The sequence below is a fragment of the Taudactylus pleione genome, unplaced genomic scaffold (assembly GCF_031769625.1).
Source record: "Taudactylus pleione unplaced genomic scaffold, aTauple2 ptg000041l, whole genome shotgun sequence".
NCBI lineage: Eukaryota > Metazoa > Chordata > Amphibia > Anura > Myobatrachidae > Taudactylus > Taudactylus pleione.
The window spans coordinates 17,555,230-17,582,660 of NW_028284443.1; the positions used below are offsets into that span (position 1 = coordinate 17,555,230).

Here is a 27,431-nt window from a genome sequence, read left to right on the forward strand (position 1 = left end):
TAAAGTGATTATTACACTATCGGATGCTCTCTTGTATACATTTTTTTACAGATAGTTATTCTTGTAGGCTACAAACAAATACAGATAAGGCTGCTGTAGAAGTGTTAATAAAATACTTCGGAGATCGGTGGAAACTATACTTTTCACTGTCTTTAAGTTTCAGGGTTCTATTTAAAGTACAACTAAACATTTTTGTTTGTTTGATATGTAATACAGACCATCAAGAAGCTGTAAGATGCTGTATGAAAACTTCTTTAGGCAAATGGGTGTTAACCATATCTTTTCAAAGTGGTTTTCACAGGCCCGCATTGCAAGAGTAATGCATTAAAGTATTTCTGCAATATTAATTCTCTTGAACTGTTTCCTGAGCCTAAAGTCATCTTTCATGAAGCCATCGTGGTGAAAGTAAATTGTAACATTGTTTCATCTGTTTTTTTTTCCCCTCAGAGGTGTCTGAGAAAATGACTGCTCTGCAAACAAACAAGGTATCAATTTAATAATCTTTACTTATAAAATTCATGATGTTCTCTGTAATACAAGTACATATATATATTTTTTTTTTTAACCACAGAATATATTTTTGCAATCTAACAATGGCTCCACTACTAATTCGTTGGCAAAATCAATTGAGAACAATAACAAGCAAGGTAATGGAACTTATTTTTAATAAATTCATTTAGTGGTAATTTAAATATCCTAGTGTATTAATTATTATTAATTGTTTTTGTAGATCTCATGGCAGATTTAGGTCTGGACGATGCAGATGATATTGAAGGTAATGTATTTTCTCTTTCTTCACTGCTGGGGGACACAGGACCATGGGGTTGTGATGTGGTCCACAGGAGTTGGCGCCTCTCCTCTGCAACCCCCAGCCGGCACTGCGAATTAAATGCCCTGCGGGGTGGGCACCCTTTGAAGGGGCTGTAGCCCTCGTAGTTATAAGTTAGGGGCTTTTATTTATTTGTAACTTTTTTTGTTTCTAGTTTAGTTCCACGCTGCTGCAGGTAGCTTTCAGCAGCAGTGTGGCGGCTGCAGGGAGGCTTGCCGTTATGTGGCCTTGGGTGGACTGGCTGGTCGCTTCCCCAGACATTCCTAGAGACCGATTGGACCCTGGAGTGCAGCGCTCCTTCACCCTTTTAGAGGGCATGTGGTGTGGCTGAGGTCCCTGGGGCTCCTCCATTGTGATTGTCTGCAGCGGCCGGGTTCTCCGTCGATACTAATGCATCCGGGGCTCTGCACTAGGGACAGAGAGTGGTTGCTTCCTGAGGAGGAGGGGTGGCCTGGCTGTCTTCCCGCTATGTCTGTGGTGGTGCGGTCCTACAAGCTGCGTAGGACGCTGGCATCGGCACAAGACAGCCTCCTTGGCACTGGGTCTTCAGCATCGCTGTCTGCAGGACGCCCACTGGTTTCCTCCTCAGTGGTGGTCTGGGGTAGCCTGCTGGACGGCTAAGTACCTGACTGTAGCTTCCCACTTTTATTTATCAGAAATGTGCCTCAGTGAAACTGTGTTAATTATTTGTGGTCCTTTTATTCTAGGAACACACTAGACAATATGTCGACAATGTCTAATATGTATCCACTATGTCGCTGACTATGCGCGCTCCTGCATGCAGATCCGCCCCCGTCGTCGCTCAGTCACTGCCGGCCCCATTGCGAAAGATGTCGGGGCACATTAGTCATCGTCTAGTGCAGGCGTGGCCAACTAGTCAGAGGCAAAGAGCCAGAAAATATCTGTAGTCAAACTAAAGAGCCGATAGCATGCGTGTGCATAAATGGGGAGTGGCCTAGCTGTCACAAGGCCACACCCCATTTTTGTGCACATGCCTTTGGTATGAAATTTCCAGGAGCTTGACCTTGCGTCACACCCCTGTTTTTAGTCACAATGGGGGCGAGCACAACACATTGAAAATACACAATTTACATAATCTTCCCAATATAATTTTTTCACTGTTGAAGTGAAAGAAAAAGCCAGAGAAATATAGAAAACATTGAAAAAGCCACATTCACATAAAATACACAGAAAAAAGCCAGATCCACATAAAATACATATTAAAACCACAGCCACTTAAAATACATATTGAAATCCAGAACCGCATAAAATACATTTGAAAAAGCAAGAATCACATAATACACACTTCAGCCCCTCCATCTGTCACTCCAGCCCCCTCCATTCCCATTTGACAAGGCAAAGGTGGTTAAGGCTAAGGGCGCCACTATGGCTTTATTTTTTATATGTGCACACTCTAGTACTAAATTGTGGTGTGGACAGGTGCTGTGTTTCTGCTCGCACCCTCCGTTGCAAAGAGAAATCCGTGTTTTCTGGTACTTCTCGAGCTAGTTTTGGGCTTACAGCGAGCAACAATTGCATAGCTCTGGGCACTGAACCCGGGAGCTAAAACCCTGCTGTAAGTCAGGCAGCGAATTGAATCTGCCCCTAAATCACTTTGTCTGGCTCCATTGGGGATACTGGACGTTCTCCCTAACACTCTGAGTTATGTTCTTTTCTGTTTTATGTGCTGGTTTTTCTCCTCTCACTCATATATACTCCAGTCTGTCTATTTCGAATTTGCAAGTGCAAAACTGAAATGCTGTTGTAGCCGTATGGGTATATAGGGGAGAAGCCTGTTCAACCAACTATACCCCAAGGTTTGCAATAATCCCGATTTTTAAAATAAATGTAATGTTTCTTGTTTGACCAGATATTAGTGAATTTGTGTCTCCTAGTTGGCAGGGGAAAGTGCCAACCAATAGATATATCTGACACCACCCAATATCATGCTGCAGAGTCACGATGCCAATGTTGGGATTTGCACCAAAGTATTGTTTACAATACTTAGAAAAATCCTTTTTATCTGAATTTTCTGCCAGTAATAGTCTGGTCTTCTGCTGGTGAATTGTCTGGCAACAAAGCATTTATTGCTATCGTGTGATCTTAATAAGTCAGATCTGTTTCTGATGTAACCACAATAAATACTAATTAAATACTTAGGTGAAAATCTAATAAGTGCAAAACATTACCTTTTATATAATTATGCTTTGTTTAGATGCATCTGATTGGGACTCAACAAGCCATTCACTTGGAAATCATGCCCTGAAGAGTGTGAGTCAGTCCTACAATAAATTGATTGAAAGCACCTCTCCAAAGACAGTGCCTGATAATGTTCCACCAAAAGGCTTTGCTGCTGTGCCTTCCAACCCCTTACATTCGGTACCAGAAATCCAACAAGATGATCGTATGAACAGCGAATATGGTAAATTCAGTTAATTGCCTCAGATTAGTTTGCTTGTATGTTTGCAGTTTACGATCTGATTTTATTTGTTGACTTTCATACTTTGTGAATGTTATGTTCAAATTTACAGGAAAAACTTGCTAGTTATTTACAGAAACAACCTGTTAGTTATTTACAGACTTATTTTAGGTGGTGATACACCATTTGAGCACCCCAACTGAAACAGTGGAAAGAGATGTGCAAGGTGTGAGGATATTGGACTAATGCTTAATTCTTTTTGCCTACACAGAGCTGGCTGGTCATCTGAAGATGCCATATGTGCCACCTCCTGGTACATGGTACTTTGAGTTCCCAAATCACATACAATAGTACCTTTTTATATTATTTCAAAAATATGTGCATTTAAATAACACACCTCTGGCTTTTGTTAATTGTATTATATTACGGTATAAATGCACATATCTATTTTTGGAGTAATATTATTTAACTAAATCTGTTTTTGTTCATCAAACAGGGAGCCTACCAGTCAGCCCTAAGCTAAAAGTATTATCATTGTGTCTTTGGAGCACTGTCCAGGGGAATGTAGTCAGCATCCCAGCGTGCGAGATGCCGACGGCTAAATAACGGTGCCTGAATCCCAACAGCGTCGGGATCCTGGCTCCAGTATCCAGACCGCCGGAATCCCGAAGGTAAGTATCGGAGTTAGAGGAAAGATAGGTTTAGGGGGAGGGTTAGGAATAGACACTACGGGGGAAGGGTTAGGTTTAGGGGGAGGGGGAGATTAGGCTTAGGCACTAGGGGCGGTTAGGTTAGTGGTAGTATACTTAGGTACAGGTGTCGTGATTCTGACTGTCAGGAACACATACCCAACTATTGTCCAGGCAAAGGGCCAGACTGTATTCACTGACTGCAGTGCAGGGACCAAGTTCAATGTTCTCCTGCTTTGCAGGCCCATAAAGAAAGCAAAGTTTCAATTGATCGGCCAATATATCATGCCCCCGTCGGCCAGTGTGTACAGACGATATGTCTGTGAACAACGTCGTTCACAGACATATTGCATTGGCTATGCTGCACAGCCAATGAACAGATAAATCTGCAGACATATCTGTCCATCGTCAAGTGTGTATGGGCGATAAGCCGATCGCCCGTACATAGGGGTGCAGAGGGGGGGGAGCCGCGAGCGGGTACTACTTACCCGACTACGGCACAGCTCCCCATCCGAAGCAGCCCAGCACACACTGCTGTGTGCTGGGCTGCACTGAGACACTGTCCGAGACTGCTAAAGCAGCAGTCTCCTATGCCAAAGGAGGGAGCGATCACTCTGATCGCGCCCCCCATTGGCTGGGCACCGGGCTGTGGGGCACACAGCACCCCCCTCCCCAGCACCGCAAATGTTTTTGTTTTGTTTTTTGAAGGCGACGTGGCCACGCCCCAGGGACCTGCTGCAGCACAGATGATGGTCGTTCAGTGTGTATGAATGACCATCTGCTGATCACTCGATCTGCAGATATATCTTTCGGGTGTGTACCCACCTTTAGACAAAATGCTAGTTTACATGGGAATCCTGTGTCAACAGACTTTAATACAAAATGCCAATACCTTAATACAAATAATGCATTACAATGCAAATAACTTTATTATCATCATCATTGATGGGCCTCCTATGTGGCAGAATTTTGGAACAAGATGCATAAGAACACGCACCTTCACACAAAGCATTTAATACTACATAAACATCTAAATAAACATCAGGCCACACACTGATCTTGTCACAAAAGTTACATTCCCCATATCGGTATACAATCGGGAAGCCGGCTACTGGATTCCCGACAGCCGGCTTCCCCACTGCTTTATCCCGGCGTGGGATAAATGACCGGCGTCTATATCTAGACGCCTGTCATTTCCCCGACGCCGGGCGCCGCGAGCGGACAGCCGTGGGGGGGGGGGTTTAGGTTTAGGGCACCCGGGGGGGACTTATGGTTAGGCACCCCCCTGGAGGGTTAGGTTAGGGTTAGGCACCCCCGGGGGGAGACTTAGGGTTAGGCACCACCCCGGGGGACTTAGGTTTAGGCAGCGGGGAAGGGGGGGGGTTAGGGTTAGGCACAGGGGGGGAGGTTAGGGTTAGGCACCCCTAAGGAGGGGTTAGGTTAGATTAGTAGATACTTACCTTACCACGATCGGATTTCCAGCGCTGTCGGGCTTCCGCTGCCTGGCTCTGCTGTTTTGTCGGGCTGCCACTGCAGGGATTCGAACTCCCGGCCATGCGGCAGCCGGGGGTATCGTACCGATTCCCCTATATCTTTAGTATTGTCAGTCCCTTTTTCTGCCTTATTTGAGCTAATTTGGTGCAAGATGGGTCATTCAGCAAGTGATGCACTGTAGAAACAACCTCTGTAATATAGTAAGGACTCATGGAAATTTAGCCTAAGCATCCCTGTTAGGAGGTTACCAGTGAGTAGTATATGCACTTCATTCAAATTGTTAACCAAATACCTGAATTATTTCCTAGCAATGTTACTGAGATTTCCTTGTTTTAGCCTATATCTACAGATTTGCCCACATACATCTATCCTCCTTGCACTACAAGTCGCGCCACACAGCGCGGGAGCTGAGTGTGACTCTGTAGCGCCGAGCGTTGTTTCACCTTCAAATGCGTATTTATTCGCATAGTGATGCGAATAGATAGCACAAGCAGCTTATGCTGATTAGACTTTGTGGCATACCTATATTCTGTGTGTGACTGCATGCTAAACATTACGTTAGTGTTACAGCCGCTGACACTATAACGTAGCTTTTTGCATGCAGATGCACCCCCAGACGCACAGAGAACATAGGTATGCTGCATATCATTTTAATCAGCAGAAGCTGCTTGTGCCTTATATTTGCATTGTTTGAATAAGACTCATTTGAAGGTAAAAAGATGCACGAAAAGATGCTCAGCGCTACAGAGTCACGCCACGGTATGGCGCAACTAGAAGGGCTGTTTAACGCCCCAGGAGGCTTAGGTGTATGTGTATCCATCTGTATTTTCTTCTTCGGGGTCCACAGGGATACCATGGGGAATATTATGGTTAGAGACCAGGTGCCAAACAATTAAAGCTTCAGCTCACAGGATGCATTAGGTCAGTGTTGGCTAACCTTGACACTCCAGCTGTTATGGAACTACATAACCCAGCATGCACTGCTACAGTTTTGCTATTAGGGCATGCTAAAACTGTGGCAGGGCATGCTGGGATATATAGTTCCACAACAGCTGGAGTGTCAAGGTTAGCCAACACTGCATTAGGTCCTTCTCCATATAACCCCGCCCCTAGCCATAGGACTGCAGTTGTTGTTTTGACGCTGCAGGATCAAGACGCACCTTTGTATCCGGGGACTGCTCAGGCAGTCCTAAGCTTTTATTTTAAGTTTTATTTTATTTTGTATGTTTTTGGGTTGGCAGTACTGAGCGTCTGAATTTAGACGCATGTTTTGCGACTCAATCTACCTCTGCCGGGCCACAACACCAGTAACTGGGCTGGTAGCGGCTGAGCTTGCTAGCAACAGAGTCGATTGTAATTTTATTACATATGCATTGTATGTGACTGTTTGCTAGCTGCTGTATTGACACTGTCTTTTATTTCTGTCTGTCAATTATAACGATCACTGTTTTTTCGCTCCATGCTCTTGGGGTTATTGCCTTTATTGAACATGTCAAACGATAAAGGGTTACAGGACTTGGAGCCCTCTGTGCTGGTTCATTTAACACTGAGCAAAATAAAAAAATTCCTTGAATGGGGCACTCGCGGATCAGGACTGTTGTAAATAAAGAAACATACTTCAACTACATAGGGGAACCATCTAATACATAAATAAAATATAACTTGTTTCTTGTTTAAAATGGAATGTTGCGAAATATAAAGGAAAAAGGGGAATATGTAAATAACATTGTGTGACCACTGTTGGTTGATATGTTATATACTCATCATCATATGGCTTAGTAGCTTATTATGAGTTTATCATAACAGGGTGTTTGTATTATAAGGGACAAAGACACAATTACACTTCTTTCAGGTTACTGAGATATGATATATCAATCATGGATATTAAATTCCATATATGAAAAAGCAAATATATTCACTCACCACTTAATAACAGAATATATATGATTTCAAAAATAGAATTTATTGAATCAGTTCTTATATAACTCTCCTAACTCACATGCACCTGCTGGCAAGTCCCTATGTCATAGGGACGAAAGCGCGCGTCGGCGGCAGAAAGGGTGTCCGTGGCTGTACAGCACGGAACACCCCACCATCAGGTTTTGTAGACCTGCAGATTTATCTTTATACTATGTGATACGCTCTTTAGCATTTAGATCGATACATGCATTGGACTACCACCAGGTTTTGTAGACCTGCAGATTTATCTTTATACTATGTGATACGCTCTTTAGCATTTAGATCGATACATGCATTGGACTACCACCAGGTTTTGTACACCTGCAGATTTTTCTTGTACCACGTGATTCGCTCTATATCATCTTGCCCAAAACATGCACCGGACTACATGATATCTTTTTCTTTATTGAGATAACAAGTATTAAGTTCAGTAATGTGCTGTTACTTGGATAATTGCAACCAATATTTAAATGACTGAACCTGCGTCAGTGTGTCATTGTTACATATTATACGTATCAGACTCTTTACTACTAGTACAGATTTATTCTAAGACTGGTTTCATTGTTGTAGAGTTGACACACAGAATTATTTGATGCCATAGTATACTGTGATAAACCCGCAGAAACTTATTTTATTAACAGTTTCTTATATAGCGCAGCATATTCCGTTGCGCTTTACAATTGGGAACATTTATAGAACAAAACAAGGTAATAACAGACAGACATAGAGTTAAGAGGGCCCTGCTTGCAAGCTTACAATCTATAGGGAAATAGGCATTGATACACAAGGATAGGTGCTATATATATATTTGGTCCAGCCAGACTGCAGAGTTTTCTGGTGTGCTGCATGATCCAGTCACACAGGAATGTCGGCCAAATGTCAGGAGTATGTGAAAGAAAGACAATATGTGAGGTTATGTGTGGACTGTGAGAGGGGAACATGGAAGCTATGAAGGTTTTGTGATCAGTTCTGGAATCTGATAAGCTTGTCTGAAGAGGTGAGTTTTCAGGGAACGCTTGAAGGATTGAAGACTAGAGGAAACTTCTGATTACTTGGGTGATTGCAGCCACCATTCAAGTGGCTGAACCTATGTCATTGTGTCATTGTTACATATTATATGTTTCACACTCGTTTCCTATTATTATAGATTTAATTTAAGAGCTGGTTTCATTTTTGCAGAGTGGATACACTGAATTACTTGAGGCTATAACATATAGATTAAGGAGGGCTTTTCTTATAGACACCCATTGAATTAAAAGGGCACTATTAATATTAATATCAAAGAATTATGTGTATTTCGAAAGAGCTGATAAGAAAAGTATATTGTGGGTGTTTTAACAAATAGTTAATATGTGGATATGAGATGTATTATATCCGATTGACTAATTAAGTTAGGTTATTAACCTGTTAATAGTTCAAATCTAAACTGATATACAGGCTGTTGAACAGCAGTGATTAAAATATCGATAATGGATGTGTGACTTATTGACAGGTTTATCTACCAGACCTAATTGGAATATCAGAGTAATTTTGAGGATTTCAAATCTACATTATATATTTATTTATATCTCACTGGTCTCTGTCTGTATCGCTCTATTAACCGACAGCCATCTCAAGCTTAGTAATTCTCTCATTAAGGGTCCAATACTAGCCAGCAAGACCCTTAACATCAGGAAAGAAAACTTGAGCAAAACTGCTGTTACACTGTTGTTTCTGTGGACAGTGACAGGTGGGGAGTTTGACTGGGGCGGTACACCTGTCAAACCGTAACGCAGGTGTCCTAAGGCGAGCTCAGGCAGGACAGAAACCTCCCGTGGAGCAGAAGGGCAACCTGCTTTTCCGGTAATCTCTCACTCCTCATTGATAGCCATTGGTCTAAATGAGGAGTAGTAGAATGAGGTATAACAGTTTCTCTGCCCAGACCTTCCTTAATCTGTTATTTAGATATACCTAAACGAGGGCATAACTGATGTTTTATGTATCTGCTATTTAAAGCCAGACAAGATTCTTTGTATTTTATAACCTGTATATTTTCGCCTATGGAGACAGGATAAGGTTGGTCATTGTACCTCCTGTCCTGCCAATATCGTTTGGATTATATTAAATTTCTTTTTGAGATTTTTTTGAGATAATGTTATAGGTTTTACTATATATGTACAGTTATTTGTCAGACCGTTGCCGACTGATAGTCGGTTTATTTGATAAAGTGATTAACAGTTATGCAATTCACCTTGCATATTTGCTCCAATTGATCCCATAGGGCTTAATTCATAGGAGATAAAGTGTATTTAGATACAGCAGTTATTTATATAGGTATATGTCTAATGCAATAGTGAAATATTTATTATGTATGACTCATTAAAAGTTATGTTTTAAATTGTAATAATTATTCATTTCAAACAAGAGTGCTCGCTTAACAGAGTTAATTTTCTCTTTCTACTTCATTGCTAGAATCAGATGATGCGCAAGGTTCCTCTCCAGGATCTAGTTCTGGGGAGGAGGACCATCCGTCCAAAGTGGATGTTCCTTCTTTGGTGAAGGCAGTTAAATCCTAGATAATCAGGATTATGAACCAGCTCATAGTAAGAAGGCTCCAGTTTTTAATCACCACCGGAAGGTGGTCAAAACAGAGTTTCCTGTATCTGAACAGCTCACTGAGCTTATGGATGAGGCATGGGGCAACCCTGACAAACGTTTTTATGTGAATAAGAGAATAACAGCGTTGTATCCTTTCCCGGCTTCTGTATGTACGAAGCGGGCGATACCTCCTACTGTGGATGCTCATGTGACACATTTAATCAGAAATGCTACATTGCCTATTCCATCAGCATCTTCCCTGAAGGATTCCATGGATAAATAAAATTGAATCATGTCTTAAAACAATTTTTGTCATCATCTGGAGCTGTTACTAGTTAAGCTATGGCTGGAGCCTGGGTAGTCAAAGCTGTTGAATGGATTGGAGCATTATAAAATTCTCTACCAAATGCTACCAGAGTACAGATGATGTATATCTCCCATATAAGGGAAGCGGCTTATGTTAGTTTCTAAAGTATCAGCAGCTTCAATAGTGGCATGCAGGGCCCTTTGGTTAAGATCCTGGAAAGCTGATACAGGATCAAAGAAGGCGCTGGAAGTTTTAACTTTCTTTTTTTGGCGGTTTCAAAGTCAGCAGGTCTGTCATCTACGGCTAGGCAGGTCTCTTTTCGGTCCTTCTGTTCTCAGGGACGAGCAAGGGAACAGCCTTCCTCTAAGACGTCTAGTTTTTGCAGACTACCAAGGCGACAAACTAAGAGGTCTCGCCCGGCAAAACGCCCAGCTTCTTAGCCGGTCAACAAACCCTTGGCCTGATTGAGCGGGCCTCCTCCTGCGGGATCTCAGGGTGGGAGGCTGACTTTCTCAGTTTACGGATTGTTGGCATCAAACAACAACAGATGCCTTGGTCCGAAAAGTGGTCCCTCATGGGTATGCCCTCATTTTCAGGAGGCATCCTTACAAGAAGTTTTTTTGCACAGATCCTGCAGCAGATGCAGTCAAGGCTTTGGCCCTTCAGGAAGCCATTCACTCAGTGCTGCAGGCAGGGGTAATAATCCCGGTTCCTGTGTCGCAACAGGGAAGGGGTTATTATTCCAGTCTATTTCTGGTTCAGAAACTAAATGGGGCTTACCGCCCTATACTAAATCTAAAACCCCTCAACAGGTTTATCCATATACCCAAGTTTCGTATGGAAACTCTCCAGTCAATTATTTTTGATATGGAGCCAGGGGCTCTACCCTTTGGCCTATCTACAGCTCCCCGGGTATTTACCAAAATAATGGCAGTCATGACTGCCTATCTCAGGAATCAGGGAGTCAGAATTCTGCCATATCTGGACAACCTTCTGATATTGGCACAGACTCCGATTGTTTTAGAAAACCATCTTCAACTGCCATAGCCTGCTTACAAAGAGGACAAGATCATGGCCCTATTGTTTCGAATACTCAATCTGCAATGCAAGCAAAGGGTATCCATTCTGTTATCAATGCAGGTCATGGGATAAATGGTATCCACCTTCGACATAGTGGGGTATGCTCCGTTCCATTCCAGACCTCTGCAAAGATTGATTCTCTCCAAGCGGAATGGACAGGATCATCGAATAAAGTCCCAGAGGATCCTCCTTACTCCAGAGGTTCGTCAATCCCTCCTGTGGTGGCTGAGAAAAGATCATCTAACTAAAGGATGCCCATTCTGGATTCCAAATTGGGAGCTTCTCACCAGACACCAGTCTTTGCGGATGGGGAGCAGTGACAAGTCATTACACCTTTCAGGGAAGAGGGACAAATCATGAAAGTCATCTGCTAATAAACATTCTGGAACTGCGAGCATTATACAATGCACTTGTCGGGGCACAGGACCTGCTCCAGGGCAAGCCGGTCCAGATCCAATCCAACAATGCGACTACAGTGGCCTACCTCATTATCAGGGAGGCACAAGATGTTATGCAGCCATGAAAGAAGTGACAAGGGTTCTGATTTGGGCAGAACGTCATCTTCCGACCATCTTGGCAATATTCACCCCAGGAGTACTCAATTGGGAAGCAGACTTCCTGAGTCGCCAGGACATACACACTGGAAAGTGGTCTCTCCATCTGGGAGTGTTTCAGCTCCTGGTAAACAAATTGGGTTTACCAGAGATAGATCTCATAACGTCATGTCACAACCACAAGGTCCCCAGGTACGGGTCCAGGTCCATGGCATTTGTCTTTTGGTTCTTAAGGGGCTACTAGCTCACCCATTTGAACCTCTAGATTCTGCAGATTTGATGTGGTTGACAGCGAAGACACTTTTTTTCTTTTCACTATCTCTTCTGCTCGCAGTCTCTCTGATTTGGCAGCGCTTTCTTGTCGCACCCCATTATTTTCACCATGATAAAGCTGTTCTTCATACAAGGGAGGGTTACCTTCCTAAGGTAGTGTCCCTTTTTCATGTGAATGAACAAATTATTGTTCCAGCTTTTCAGGCTCCAGATCTTTCTGTAGGTGAAGCCTCCCTGGATTTAGTTTGTGCTCTACGTAGCTATGTGAAGCGTACAAACTCTGTTAGAAAATCAGATGCTCTTTTTGTATTATATGGTTTTCACAAACGAGAATGGCCAGCTAATAAGCAGACTCTGGCGGGATGGCTACGCATGACTATTTCTCAGGTGAACTCACAGGCTAATCTCCCTGTTCCAAGCATGTTGACAGCACATTGTACTCGGTCTGTAGGGCCATTGTGGGCATTTAGTCGTGGTGCCTCTGCTGAACAATTGTGCAAGGCAGCTACGTGGTCTTCTGTCCACATTTGTCTTAGGTTTTATGCCTTTGATACTTTTGCCTCTCAGGATGCTTCCTTTGGGCGACGAGTTATCCTCTCTGCTCAGGAGCATCCCCCACCCTAGAAGAACTGCTTTGGGACATCCCCATGGTATCCCTTTAGATCCCTATGAGCTCCGAAGAAGAAAATCAGAGTTATGGGTAGACTTACCTAGATAACTCCTTTTCTTCAAGGTCCACAGGGCACACACCCTGACTCACCTGGCTGCATGGGTCATTTTTTCTTTCGGTCACAGATTCCCTCATCTTGTGTAAGAGTGTTTCTGGTGTACGATTGCTCTTTCTTCTCCTACCTTGGCTTGTTAACTAAACTGAAGTCCTATGGCTATGGGCGGGGTACATATGGAGGAGGACCCGAGGCGTCCTGGGAGCTGAAGCTTTAACCGTTTGGTGCCTGGTCTCCAACCATAATATTTCCCATTGTATCCCTGTGGACCCTATGGACCTCGAAGAAAAGGAGTTATCTATGTAAGTCTACCAGAACTCTGAATTTCTTAGTCTATAACCTATTACAAGTATGATTATCTCTGTCAGACTGTGTCTTGCTCAGTGGATGGGTTGTTGACACAAAACGCTGATAAGAAATGGTTCTTATATTGTTTTGTGTGTTAACGTTTAATGTATCAAGAGTATTGTATACAGTTTTTAGAACTTTATCAATGTTTACAGATTGAATTTTGAATTTGGTAATTTATGCAAGTGTAATTATCCCTGTCAAATAAACTTTCTATCAACATACAAATTCATTTGTTTCAAATGTTCTTGAGTTAATTACCATTATCCTGTTTTTTTTTTTACTTTCTAATATAGATTTAATAAATGGGAAAGTATTGACCAAAGACAAAAGTGATATACTGGTAAGTTTTATTTATAGCAATATTATAATATATTTCTTAAAGTAGTGCTGTACAACTTTTTAAGGGCATATAAGACACTAAGGGACTTATTCAGCAAGGAATGCAGTTGCTAACACACAGAATTGGTTGATTGTTGCGTTCTGCGCATACAAAGCAGTGCGCTTGCTGAACTAGCAATTGTGTTCCGAACTGCGATTGCAGAGGTTACGCAGACCCAGAGCAGAGTGATTGACAGGAAGTGCCGTTGTTGATGGTGACAGGAGGTTGGTCAGGCAAACGCAGGCGTGCCAGTGCGTTGCAATGCAGTTGCAGGGGCATGCATAAATGATCCACTGCGTGGCTTAAGCAACCATAGCACTGATAGCGTACGTGGCTGTTAGCAATTTCTAGTAAGGTCAGGGCTTGTGCAAATGTGACTGAGTCCGATGTTACTCAATGTCATCTATTATTTCGCTATGTTGCCCTAGTATACAGATGTGAGTAAGGGGAAGTGGGAGTCCTTATGTCTGGCTGTGTTCGCAGTGTGAATGCAAACATTTACATAGCACCGATGATAGCAACTGCGGTGCGTGCGTATAAGCAGAATTCCAATCCGTAGTGAATCAAGCCCTAAATCCATTCATACAGAGTGGTGAGATACAGTTGGTAGGGGACAGAGGTCAGAGAATGTGAGACAAGAGGGGGAAAAAGCTGAGGGAGATGGGAGGGCAACATATATGAGAAAGTAGGACAGATGTGAGAGCCAGGGATGGTACAGATGTGTGCGAGCCGGGGAAGGGGCAAATGTGTGTGAACTGTGTAGGGGGGCAGATGTGAGAGCCAAGGGGTGGAGAGGGGGACAGATATGCGAGAGAGACTAGCATGGGACAGATATGCGAGAGGGACGAGCGTGGGACAGATATGCGAGAGAGACGAGCGTGGGACAGATATGCGAGAGAGACGAGCGTGGGACAGATATGGAGAGAGACGAGCGTGGGACAGATATGCGAGCGAGACAAGCGTGGGACAGATATGCGAGCGAGACGAGCGTGGGACAGATATGCGAGCGAGACGAGCGTGGGAAAGATATGCGAGAGAGACGAGCGTGGGACAGATATGCGAGAGAGACGAGCGTGGGACAGATATGCGAGAGGGACGAGCGTGGGACAGATATGCGAGAGGGACGAGCGTGGGACAGATATGCGAGAGGGACGAGCGTGGGACAGATATGCGAGAGGGACGAGCGTGGGACAGATATGCGAGAGGGACGAGCGTGGGACAGATATGCGAGAGGGACGAGCGTGGGACAGATATGCGAGAGAGACGAGCGTGGGACAGATATGCGAGAGAGACGAGCGTGGGACAGATATACGAGAAAAATGTTCGGTGCACGCTAAGTCGTACGGTTCCTAGCGCACTGAGAAGGTCTTTTGAAGTGACTGCAGCAATCGTGTATCAGGACACATCTGTATTAGTATAATTATATTTTTAGTCATAGTTCAAATGCAAATTAATGCAGCACCAGTCATCTAGTTTGTACTACAATAAGCAGGCATATTGTATGTCACTGTATTCTCCATTATAATTAAAGCTACAGTAGTTGCATTCATGTTTGACTGGTATGTATTTAGTTTTGTTTCTGTCCTAAATCGCTGTTGTGCACCACATCTGTTAATGTCCTTTCAGCCAGAATCACATCCAGTATTTTACTCGGGAAGGAAATTAAAATGTACACTTTTTTTTTTTTTTTTTTTTTTTTTTATTTATTTTTTTAATACTGCCCTTTTGTTGTGGCTATTGAAATATTTTTTAAAGAACTAGATGGCATAGGACACTTTAACAAATTGTTTGCACAGTGCTCTATGCCACACTCATATGGGAACAGCATATGTTACATCAAGCAGTGACAAAGCATCCCATCAGGGGTCATAATTGCAGATTTTGAAAATAATACTGATCTGTATACTGAAAACAAAACCTTATCAACTTTACAGAATTGGTTACATGCACATGCTGTTTCCTGTAAAATTATAGTTCTGGTTGACAACAAAAGTAATCGTTCCATTTGTTTGTCAAATACAGGGCATTTTCATTAATAGTAATTTTATCAACATTTTAAATGTTTTTGAGGTTTGTGTGCTTAGCGTGGTTCATAAATGTACACATCATGTAACTTTTTTGTTTATGGTGTCAATTTGTTTTATATTTGTATGTGTTTTGGAGAATGAACATATGTTAAAGATGCCCAGCTTGAAAATCAATCCTGAAATGGTTAATCATGTTGGGAATGAGGAAATCTTACAACAGGAGCAGGAAAATCCACTTTTAGCACAAAACCTTCAAAACAACCAGGAGTCCCCCTCTGATTCGGAAATACCTTGGGAGGAAAGATATGAAAAATTGTGGGTTACCAATGAGAAAAAAGACGTGAAATCTCATTTTAAAGACATAACTGCTGAGTTGAAGCAAAAATTTTGGGAAATTTCTAGAACGAACAAAAAGACTCTTTCAAACAACGAGAAAAGCCAAGAAAAGCAGGAGTGCTCACTTAGTTTGCATGCTGGAGACCAGCATTCCGCTCTAGATAGGCAGACTACAGCCGCTGAAGAACATCACCCAGTAACTGAACTCCAGAAACCAAGCTGTACAGTAAATTTTCCACTAACTGTACATAAGGAGAGTGGAAGTCTTGAAGTTAGTTGCTCCATCCATAGGAGCAATAATACTAGCATTGTGGAAATTGGTGCAGATCCTGTAACTTTAGCAGATCAAGAAAAACATCCATCATTTAGAATTAGTACTTCTGAATTGACATGTGGAATTTCTACCTTTCCCAAGCAAAGTAATTTAGGAAGTACATTTTCATTTTCTTCTGAAGGGCTAGAGAAGGATTTGTTAAATCCAAGCTCTGGACAATTAGGTGATAGGTTATTGCATGCTGATAAAAATGTGCCTTCTCTGAAAAATGGAAACGAAACCGAGCAATATAAAGATTTTAGCCAGCATCAAAGTGATCAGCGTCACTATCTACAAAGTCGTCTGGAAGGGGAAGATGTATCCCGATTCTTCTCTTATGAAATACCTAACAAGAGTCTGGATAAACAACTGGAGCAAGATAGGAGAAGATTTAAGAACGAGGTAGGAATGCTACAAATGGTGTTCCAGAGTTTAACACGAGAGCGCACACAACTACAGAAAGAGGTAGAGGTTTACATTCTTCTGACCCTGTTTCTCTGCTTCTCTCAGAACATTAAATGAGCTTTAATGTTTGTTGCTCTTGTCCAGTAGACCGAGGTTTTGGTGGCGCTTACAATGTGGACATTGTTTGGGTGGCATCTTTCACTTCATCCATCTGTCATTAATACTTAAAAAAAAAAAAAAAAAAGGAATATCACTATCCTTCTGCTGTGTGCTTCAGTAACACTGTTTCATATTCAACATTGTTTTTTTGATTAAGCAATCTACCCATGAATCATAAATCTTCTCATCTCTTCTTAGTGGGGCTTTCATTGTTGTATTCAGTGTCTAGTAATTTTCATTAATCTCTAATAAATGGTAGAATCCATTATCCTGTGTTTTTTTTTCTTTTCGTTTGCTGTGTGTGCTGTGCTGTGCTTCATTCATTTCCATGTTGTACATGACCATACTGTCCTGGAAATGTAACTTGTTTCATTTTATGTTTGTAGATTGAGCATGAAAAAGACAATAATCTAAGCAGACAAATGAAATCGGAGAAGTTAAAAAGCAGTGGTGACAGCAGTCCTGATCTACCAGCAGAACAAACTGTTCAGCTAGACACAACCAATTCCAAATCTGGCTTGTGTAAAGGGTAAGTATTTTGAATGAAATTTGCCACCATGAGCCACGTTACCTGTACAAGTAATTTAAAAATGTTGCTACTGTATAATGCAAACTACATTTTGTGTGAAATAGAAAGCAGTATACTGTAGTGGCCACATCAATCGTTCATATTACATTTTTTTTCGAAAAGGAAGTACAAGCAGATCTAAAAATAAATCATGCAAGCCAGTACTGAACAGATGTAGCTCCAATCTGGTACACCATTGGCGCAGTGGAATGCCACACGCAATATGGGTTGAAGTGTTTAACTAGCTATAGTTTGTTTTGGCCACTGGCAAAGCAAACTGCGTTGCCAAGTGTCATGCACCGAAGTCTCATTTATGAATGGGCAGGGACGGTTCCTAAAATTTTTAGTCGGGGGCTCACCTAAAGCTGTACAAACTCAGAGAGACTGTACAACATATTTTACCAAGGCTAGTTCTTAATGGTGATTCCTGAAGGCGTGTGACAGCCATCTGCCTGCCTTGCAGGCTGTGCATAAGGCATTCTGTCAATTGGGTCAAGTTCAATAAAATTGTAGACATATATGCAATCCCACCCCAGCTCCAGAAATAATATAACAGCAGCTAGATACACTGAGAAGTGGAAGAGAGCTGGAGCTAGTGGCAAGATGTCTGCCCATGCACTGATGCTAACCAGGAAACAGACACACCATGCTTGCCCTTGAGGTCAGTCTCTCCCCCAGGGTCCAGTATGCAAGTAAGGACTATCTTCTTTTCCTGTCTTTACATAGGCTGACCCTGTGCCACAAGCAGGTCACCAGCACTGTTGGCACTTAGTTATATCATCGGACTGGTGCGCAATGACATCCATTTACTACAGAAAAAGATCAGAAGGTCAAAGGATAGGGAGTGAACTAAAGTCTCTTAAATCCCTGGGTGGGCTTGGATGCCATTCCAAGGTTCCAGCCTTGCAAATTACCCTGTCCCAAAAAGGTAACCTCTGGTAGGGGAAGAAGCATGCTGGGAATTTTCCCTTTGCCCCCATAAAAACAAGAGCGCCATGCTGAATTATTCTATGTTTGTTCTCTGCTATAGACATATGTGGACATTTGATAGTGAAAAATAGTGCAGGCTATATAGTAAGAGCACATTTTGTATGTTTTTGTAATTTATTTATTTCATTACTCAGTGCCCAATGAGTGGGAAGAGTGTGGTCTCAATAAAAATACATCACTGACCCCTTTCCGCCCAGCTCTGAACTGTTGCAAAAAATGTTATCTTCCACTTTATCTCTTTGCATTAATCTTTCTTTGCAAAATTAATTTTAGGTCCTACAGTGTTCTTTTAAATCAGGCCCACTACAAAGAACATTTGATTCGGAGTGTACTGGTGCATACAGACCCAAAACCCTATAATTACAGTGTATGGCTTTTTAAGAGCCTAATATTATTGTTAAAAGTAAGATCTTGCACTAATCTATAATTAAAAATAACGTGCTTTGAACATTAATTACAGCAATGACCACCTGTAACTTTAATTTGTGTTATTTATCCTCTCAATCAGTCCTTGTGCTGATATATTTTATTGTTGGCAAAAAATTTACAATTGGGAACAAAATCTAGTGTAAAGAAAGCACATAATGGGCCTGGGGCTTATGTAACATACACGCCTAAAATATGAGTAAATATTGCTTTGAATACTAATTACATTGGAGGCCATCATCGATGCTGTTATCAGAAATTGATGACACGCCAAGATAGTGAAAAAATATATATTTTTGATATTAAGCTCTGACACACAAATCAATTACAATGGAATGATATTGGAATTATATTTTAATATAATGTAGGAATTCTTTATGAAGCAAGGTTGTAGGCTCTGGTGTGGAGTGGCCGCACCTGTTTTCGTAAAGTCTAAATACAGCTCCTGTCTAATTCCTCTATTAATTGAATGTTATGCGGAGTTGAGTGAGGAAATGGGTTATACATTTAATGTGATTGCTATTAATTTCATGTTCTGGCAAGTTGTAGTGACATATTCATTATTTAATAATAATTTTGGTGATTGGTGAGGTCTAATTATTAAAATTAGATGTTATTGACTTAAAATAGCAGCTGGTGGGTGGGTATGAGAGACTTTTATTTGAAATGTAGTTGTCATTTATTTACTGACCAATGAATGAAGGCTTAGAGTTTTCTCTTGTTGCAAGACTTTGCAGGATGTGTGTAGTACAGGATCTATCACTTTACAAACAGGGACAAACATTTCAGAGCCCACTCAAGCATCAAGTAAGCTTCAGACATCAGCAGCAGATAGTCAAAGCTGCAAGAACAGGCAGGAGAGATCATTACTTACTGCCTTTTGCACCAATTCAGCTGGGACGTTCCAAATTTTGTAGGGATAGTGTGAAATAGAGACAGGAAATATACCAGACCCATAGTAATACTGTGAATATTAGAAAGTTACTATAAGGCGGCATGTCTTGCTTTGTATTACTGTGCACTGTTACTACACTGCTATTCACAGCATCCGCCATCAGTACACTATTATATTTAGTATAAACGCTCACGTGTTGCAATGGGAGTATAAAGTACTATTCTTCTTTGTAATGCAGGAGGGACTACATACTGTAGCTGATAGCTGTCACTATTTTGCAGGGGTCAGTAGATGGCTTTCAGTATCGTATTTCAGTTAATAGATGGTTGTGTTGTAGTCACTGTAGGCTCTCTCCCTTGCACACCTGCTTATTAATCCCCCGTGAGCTATTCAATTAGAGCCGAAGCCAGCGGTCATCGGGGATTTTTTTTTTCGCTTACCTGAGGCGAAATCCCAGATTATCAGCCCCTTTATTGCGACCATGAATTCATGGATTCTATGTGTTTTCAGGTGCAAAAAAATGAAGCCAATTTAATATAGGGAAGCCATCATCGGCCGTTTTTTCAATCACGGAGTTTGGGATTGAAAAAAACAGAATCCCTGGATTCCCAGGATACCCGGGATTGGCCTGGTTTTAAAACAAAAAATGTACCCTGTCCGTCCCCGAACAGTGACTTACCGGGCGGCAAGGGTGGTGGCAGGGAAACTACAGCATGGCCATGTAGAGGGGTGGATGGGTGGGCGGGAGCTCCAGTCAGTGCCAGGCTACGCGGCATCACGTCAGGCTGCGCAGTTCACACAGCTGGGGGAAGGGGGAGCCGGGCAGCGTCTGAGCATTCTGCTGGAGGTGCTCAGTGCTGCCCAGCATTTAAGAAAAAAAAACATTTATGGCCAATGCCGTGATCGGGATTGGAGGCTTCCAATCCTGGTCAGGATCCCGCAGCCTAAACCTAACACCCCCCTCTCCCTAGTGCCTAACCCTCCTCCTAGTGCCTAACCCTAAACCCTAATCCTCCCCCTAACACCAATTCTTATCGTCAGGATCCCAGCGCCGGGCTTCTGACTGGTGTCTGGATTCCAGCACCAGCATTCAGAGCAGCCGGGATTGAAACTACATCCTAATTAATTTTTATACAGCTATTATACAGTTTGTTAAACAAACCCATTCAAAATATGCCGTAACTCATTTTATTTTTAAAGTAATACATTCAAAATGTAATTTATAATATACAAGTGCCTTTAATGATGATCTTATGGACTTTGTTTTTCATGATAGAGGTATGTAACTGCAAAATTTAGGGAACACTAACTTGTTGCCACTGCCCTGCTGGCCAAAATCAACACATACCGTTTTTCCAATGATTACAGTGTGTTAAATGCCAAAGTGCTAAGTACTTCTGCATTTGTAATTGGAAATACTGTGCTGATGCCACAGGTGTTTCCTTGCAGGCTAGAAAGACCCAGCTAAATGCACATGAGATCTGAATTTGGCCTTCTTTGCAAATAATTACTTATGGATCCATGCAAATAGATCTAATAGAAATTGCTGCATAAGTTACTATAAGGCTGGGTACACACTAAACGACTGCCAATTTTGCGATGGTTGGGGCAATCGCCCTTTGCCCTGGACTATGCAAGATTACCGGTAAACACTAGGAAGATTAATGAACGATGGAATGATCAATCATTCTGTCCTTCTTTAAACTTCTCAGCTGCATGCAACATCGTGTGATTGGCCATGAAGCACGGCCAGTCGTATGATAGCGCATGCGACCCGCGGCAATGCCCAATCTCAGGTACACATTAGACGATGTGCCCGATATATCGTTTAGAGGCGGATCGGAACGATATATTGTTAGTGTACCCAGCCTAGCATTCAGTCTGCGTGTGGATCTATTAGCATGGAAAATAAGAATTGCCTACTGGAGTCTTACTGTAATTGATCCCTCAAAGTTTCCTCTGGTAAAAATAAGTGACATTTGCAATTGAATTTTAATGCAATTATTTCAAATTTTTATAAAAAGTGCACTATATTTGTTATCCCGATAATGGGTAATCCATATGTGGAATTTGCAATTTATGATGTGTAGCGGTGGTGGTATAGTAATTTAGCAAATAGATTGTTTCCTACAAGGAGGCATAACAATAAATATTTAAAAATGTTTTTTTTATTATTATTATTTCAGGTTACTTGGTAAACATGTTGATGAAAGACACAAGGTACTTCTTATGTTTATAAACTGTAGTTATTTTTACTATAACGAACACACATTGTACTATGTTTCTGAACCAAGTATAGAAATGTTATGCTGAACATTCAGTAAACCTAGAATTGTCGGATTTGGCATAGGGACAAACACAATAAAAGAAAAGCATAAATACATTTTTGTCCAATGCAGATGAATGATGATATGGATGACTCCTCACATTCCTCTGATACTGCCACTGAAGATTATGAACTGCCTACTTCAACTTTCAGGAATTCCATGTTACTGATCGAACAACTTAATTTTAATGGCCAAGGTAATAAAATGAGTAGTAATAGATCTTTAGTCACAAAATAATGTATTATCCCGCACAAGATAGAAGAGAGAGAATTGGGTTGATTAGAAAGTATAGGAGAACCAGCAACGTGTTAATAGTAGTAATGATAACCTGTTAATATAAAATTAGCTGGAGGTGCCCCAGGAATTGAATAACATGTACGCAAATTAAAGTAATTGGCCTTAGCCAATATACAGCAAGAGATTCCTGCGTGGGGAACTCAAATGTTTGTGTGTTTAGTGAAAAAAAATTAGCTAGTAATAGATCTCAAAGCTCTTTCTCACTTGCAACCTTATTACCAATAAGTATGTGCTCTTCAGCCCTCTACTGTATGAAATAGTACAAGAGTAATAAAAAAAAAAGTGTCAAATTTTTGGTGTAGATAAACATTTTCATTTTATCATGCAGATTCCTTGAATTTATTGAAAATACAAAACATTATTCATGAGTATGAAAGATTAATAGAAAAAGAAAAAGGACAACATGCTCTCCTGTCACGAGAAGTAAAAAAACTACATAACGAACGGAAAGAAATGCAGCAAGTTATGGAAACAAACAGAGAGCTGAGGTCTATGTTGGAACAGCACAAAGTGGAATGGGAAAGTGACTTCAACAATTTAAGGTTAGAATATTTTTAGTTTTGTTTTTTTAACTGCACCAGAGCGAGATGTCAACTAAAAAATGGTTGAACACAAAGTGACCAATATAATTTATTGTAATAAAGTTTACACAACATTATTGTAAGTACTTCTTGTTCAAGAGATGTTAAATCTTACACCCAAATTTTAAAGAAGTTTGCAGGATATCTTATCAGTTGGGATTATAAAACAATTTATCTCCTATATTTGGTGTCTTTGGAGGTTGAAAAGCTGCATAGTGTTATCTATACAAACATTTGTACTAAAGGTGTTAATTAAACCATCAATAAATATACTGTATTTACTACAATGATGCTACAGCTTTCATGTTGTATAGAATTTTGATAAGTACCATATTAACGGGAGACAATGAAAGCAAATACATTATTTTTGTTAGATTTACTCTTAAACAAGAAGAAGAAAAGAGACAGAGTGCAGAAATGCTGTATGAGAAGAGCAAAGAACAACTAAGAAAGAAAGAGGATCAATGTTGCAAAGAAATGAAAGAAAAACAACAGCTTGAATTGACTTTAAGAAACCTAGAACTTGAAATGAGGAGCCTGAGGAACAGCTTGAAACAGGTAGTGTGTATGTGTTATGGATATAGATAGATGGCAATGCTATGCCCCTCTCATTTCACTTTTAACAGTGTGCCTCAAACTGTTCCTGGCATCCCCTACTGGCTGTGGTGGCCCACTTACAAAATAGGGAATATGTTGACTTTAAATTAATTTTAGATCCTTTTGTTGTTGTTTTTTTTAAACATTTACCCATTCCTAGAGACCAATGTCTCCCTGCAACCTTGCTGCAAATGTTTTCTCCCATTACAGAATGGAGAGGATTACAGTAGTCTGCCGGATTTATCACACTTCCGGTTTACTGGCTCCCACTACAGTTACTACATCTGATTTATGACCTGAACGCTACAGAACCCCGAACCCACAATAAAAAAAACATTGAAAGACCCACTGGAAGTCTAAAACTAGTTGTCTAACTCACTCCAACCCAGGATAGACTGGAAATGCTAACTTACTGGCAACCACAGATGTAGGAAGGGACTTTCAACATGGACTCTTGTCGCTTTGATTACATGGAGTACCATGGCCAAAATAAATTATTAGTGACTGTATGTGACACAGAGGTATTATTCAGACATTCAGGGCTCTATATGTGTGGAAGCCCAATAGTTGTTTGCATCCCAGGTCTCGATCGATGCTGGGTAAGTTGGGGGGGGGGTGTATTTTTAATTTGATTTTTTATTTTTTTTTTTCAATTCTTTTATTTATGCATTTTTTTCTTAGTAACAGGCAAAACAGCTGATGGTTTGAATTGTATGCTATTTTATCACAAATTATTTTGTCAGGTTGAAGAAGAACGCAGTGAAACTCAGCGGTTATATGCTCAAGAACACAGTGCTAGAGTACTTCAAGAAGCAGTGTTAAATAATTTGAAGAAGAATGAAGAGGAAGAAAGCAAGAAATTGCTGACTAAAAGTTTTGAGGTATTTTAGTTGAGCAATTAGATATTTGTAACAGCTCTCTACTCACTGAAATCATTTGTTAACCAGTTCTCCTTATGGTAATAGTAAAATCTGGATTTTTTTTTTTTTTTTTTATATACACATGGGAGCTCAACATTTTAAATTTGGTTAAAAAGTTGAAGCTCGTTTTATGTTTTTGTCCTCAAGTACAAGCATTATGGATGGCCCTTCCAGTTTATATTACTAATACTTAAAAGTTGGAATTCATGATTGATAAAACCTGGGCCTTCTGGGGTATTTATCCCTACGGATAAAGGGCCTGATTCAGAGCCGGACGCTATTTGCGCTCGCTCGTTCAGAAAAAGGGGCCGGATATTTAAATTGAGCGCTCCCTCTTTGCGGTCTGTTGACGCCTCTATGTCTGAGCGAGCGAACGAAACATGCGCACGCTATTTTGTAAAGACTCCCCCTGGCCGCTCGCATCATACGTCATCTCCGCTATTTATTAGATTAATCGAGTACATCGAAAGGCGTCTGAACTGCTCGCAGTAGGATTTTCCTACCACAATCATGCGAACAGTTCAGGCTAAGAGACAACCAAGTGACGTGGCCGATGACGCTGCTTTGTTAATTATGCACACTCTTAAACCGCCCGTTTTGACCGTTTGGCACGCCTGCGTTCGGATCTCCACTCCCCGTTTTCAAGCACCTTCCCCTGTTACCACCCACAAACGCCTCATCCTGTCACTCAAATTAGCAGGCACTCGCTATTTTGCGAGCGCTCGATTTCCGACCGCACTGACTGGTTGGCGCATGCACATTATGACCCATATGCATGCGCAATTGTGCGAACATCGCTTGGAGCGAACGAGCGGCCGCTTACGAGCGGCTCTGAATTAGGCCCAAAGTGTGTAAACTGTCAAAAGGTAACCGTGTGTTATTAGTAAAACTGGCAGCAGCGGCAAATGCTATTCTGTCACAGTGGATCTTCCCTGATCCCTTGCACATGGTTTTTGTTTTATCCTATATTCTCTTTTTGTTTTCTTTTTTGTTTCTGTACTGGACAGGGGACCTCCTTACATAAAGAAAAGATGACTGAGAAATGTTTTGACATATGGCACCCCTATATTCACTCACTATCAGTAGTATTGAAAGAAGCTCTAAGAAAGTGCTTCCAATTAACTACTTGGTATAATCTTGCAGTGCTAACTAATGGTACTCCCTTTTGAAATATTTCTAAATACAAATCTGTTTGTATAATATATATTTTGTATATCTGTTTCTCAATTTTTATTGTACACTGTTTTTTGATGTTTTACATGCTCTCCCATGTTTGCTAATTTTTTTATTTTTTGTTTTATTGGATACAAGTTTTTCTGTACCCAGTATTGTGAATTGTCTTCATTTCTTATATGTCAATCTGTCAAAAAAAAAAAAAAGTTGAAATTCCTTCCTGAGCATGGCCTGAGCCACAATGTCAGAGAAGCCCTTGTACTCTAAAAATCACGGCTTCAGCTTCCACTCTGTTAAAGCCAGCCTAACTAAACTTTCGTGACTTAAGAGAACTTGGCCCGGAGGCAGATTTCGTGACCAGTCCACTGTCATGCTCAGAATGTTCGTGTACCATAATCTTCTTGGCCTGTTCAGTGCTACCAGAATTACAATAAACACTCTCTCCTCACTTTTAGTGCCTGCAAAAGCATTGCTATCATATGGAACGCTCTACCAATCTCCTGCTTGTTTCTCTCATGGTCAGGACACTCGTAATGCTCCCTGAGATTTCAGGTATTGCATTGCCTTGGCACTGCCATACAGGATCGCCTCTGGAGATCAAAGACCCTGAAAGTGACACTGAAAGCTCCAACCCCTGAAGGCTTGAGTCTGTTGTTACCAGTTTCCATTCCCAAGTGGTCAAGGGATAATCTCTGTTAAAAGTTGTTTCCCATAGGAGTGACTGATGCACCTTTGGAAATAATATGATGAACTGGTTGGCCAATTGATGAGACTTTTAGTGTCAAAATCTGCTTTGAGTGGAACTGCAAATTGTTTTGGCTCTTGTGGCTTTCATGCATATATGAACAGATGAGTCTGCAAGACTTTACTGTGAGTAGATCTTGTCATCTAGCAAAAACACCTCCTGCTATCTGCCAAACAGCATCCCCAGGAAGATCATACAGGTTGGATTTTTTTTTTTTGTACTTGATGATCCGATCATGGGATTGTAAATTCGGAGTTGTTCCCTGAACATAAGCCGCAGCAAGTTAAAGCCATCTGCCTTGATCAGCAGATCATTCAAATAAGGAATAACAATAACCCAGCAATCACTGTACGGATCCGTGAACAGCTTTGATGCGGTCACCAGTCTGAATGTTAGATCCTGAAATAGATAATTATGGGACTGAAAGGCAAAGCTGAAAAGGCACTTTTGTCTCTCCCATATTGGAACATACAAATATGCATCACTGATGTCTATAGACACCTTAAATTTATACTGTTCCATGCTGTTGATGACTGACTTGAAGGACTTCATTGTAAATCCAAACATGGATGTTTATGGAGGTTCAGAATGAGTCAAAATGATCCTCATGTTTCAGAACCAAAATGAGATCTGAGTATAACTCCAATTCCTTGTGCTCTTCTAGTACAGGAATGAATACCCGTGTCCGGATCAAGGTCTGAATTGTTTCCCATAGAAGAAAAAAACTTTGTTTTGTCTCCAATAAGGCCAGCCTAGTAAAAAAAATGTACAGTTCCTCTCACCAGGCATCTGAAGTAGAATTGAACCACTATTTCCAGAAGACTAGCAGATGGGCACCCACCACAGAATTTTCCAAGTGGGTGGCTTGCCCAGCATGCCTATTCTTTGTCTAATAGCTTGGGAGTGGGACGATTAGAAGCTGAAGCCTGTTTTCCTCTCTGCTGACCTCCCATTTCAAGCTGCGTTCTGAGTCCTCATATAGCATTACTGCAGTTCCGCCAAACAGCCCTTCTCAGCACGCCACGTCCCGTGCTAC

At 41.3% G+C, this 27,431-nt stretch overlaps 1 protein-coding gene across 4 annotated transcripts in view; it reads left to right on the forward strand.

Moving 5' to 3' along the window:
• Positions 1 to 27,431, forward strand: part of ANKRD26 (ankyrin repeat domain 26) — a 130,111-nt gene that overhangs the window by 58,018 nt on the left and 44,662 nt on the right. For 3 of the 4 annotated variants that reach the window (XM_088457675.1, XM_088457677.1, XM_088457676.1), the window contains 12 exons: positions 448 to 485; positions 572 to 647; positions 731 to 775; positions 3,045 to 3,251; positions 13,551 to 13,597; positions 15,800 to 16,777; positions 17,263 to 17,405; positions 21,942 to 21,975; positions 22,155 to 22,278; positions 22,708 to 22,921; positions 23,335 to 23,518; positions 24,301 to 24,438. In XM_088457675.1, the coding sequence (XP_088313801.1) occupies positions 448 to 485; positions 572 to 647; positions 731 to 775; positions 3,045 to 3,251; positions 13,551 to 13,597; positions 15,800 to 16,777; positions 17,263 to 17,405; positions 21,942 to 21,975; positions 22,155 to 22,278; positions 22,708 to 22,921; positions 23,335 to 23,518; positions 24,301 to 24,438 (2,228 nt within the window). The remainder of the gene's footprint in view (positions 1 to 447; positions 486 to 571; positions 648 to 730; positions 776 to 3,044; positions 3,252 to 13,550; positions 13,598 to 15,799; positions 16,778 to 17,262; positions 17,406 to 21,941; positions 21,976 to 22,154; positions 22,279 to 22,707; positions 22,922 to 23,334; positions 23,519 to 24,300; positions 24,439 to 27,431) is intronic. The other variant, XM_088457678.1, reaches the window with a different exon arrangement.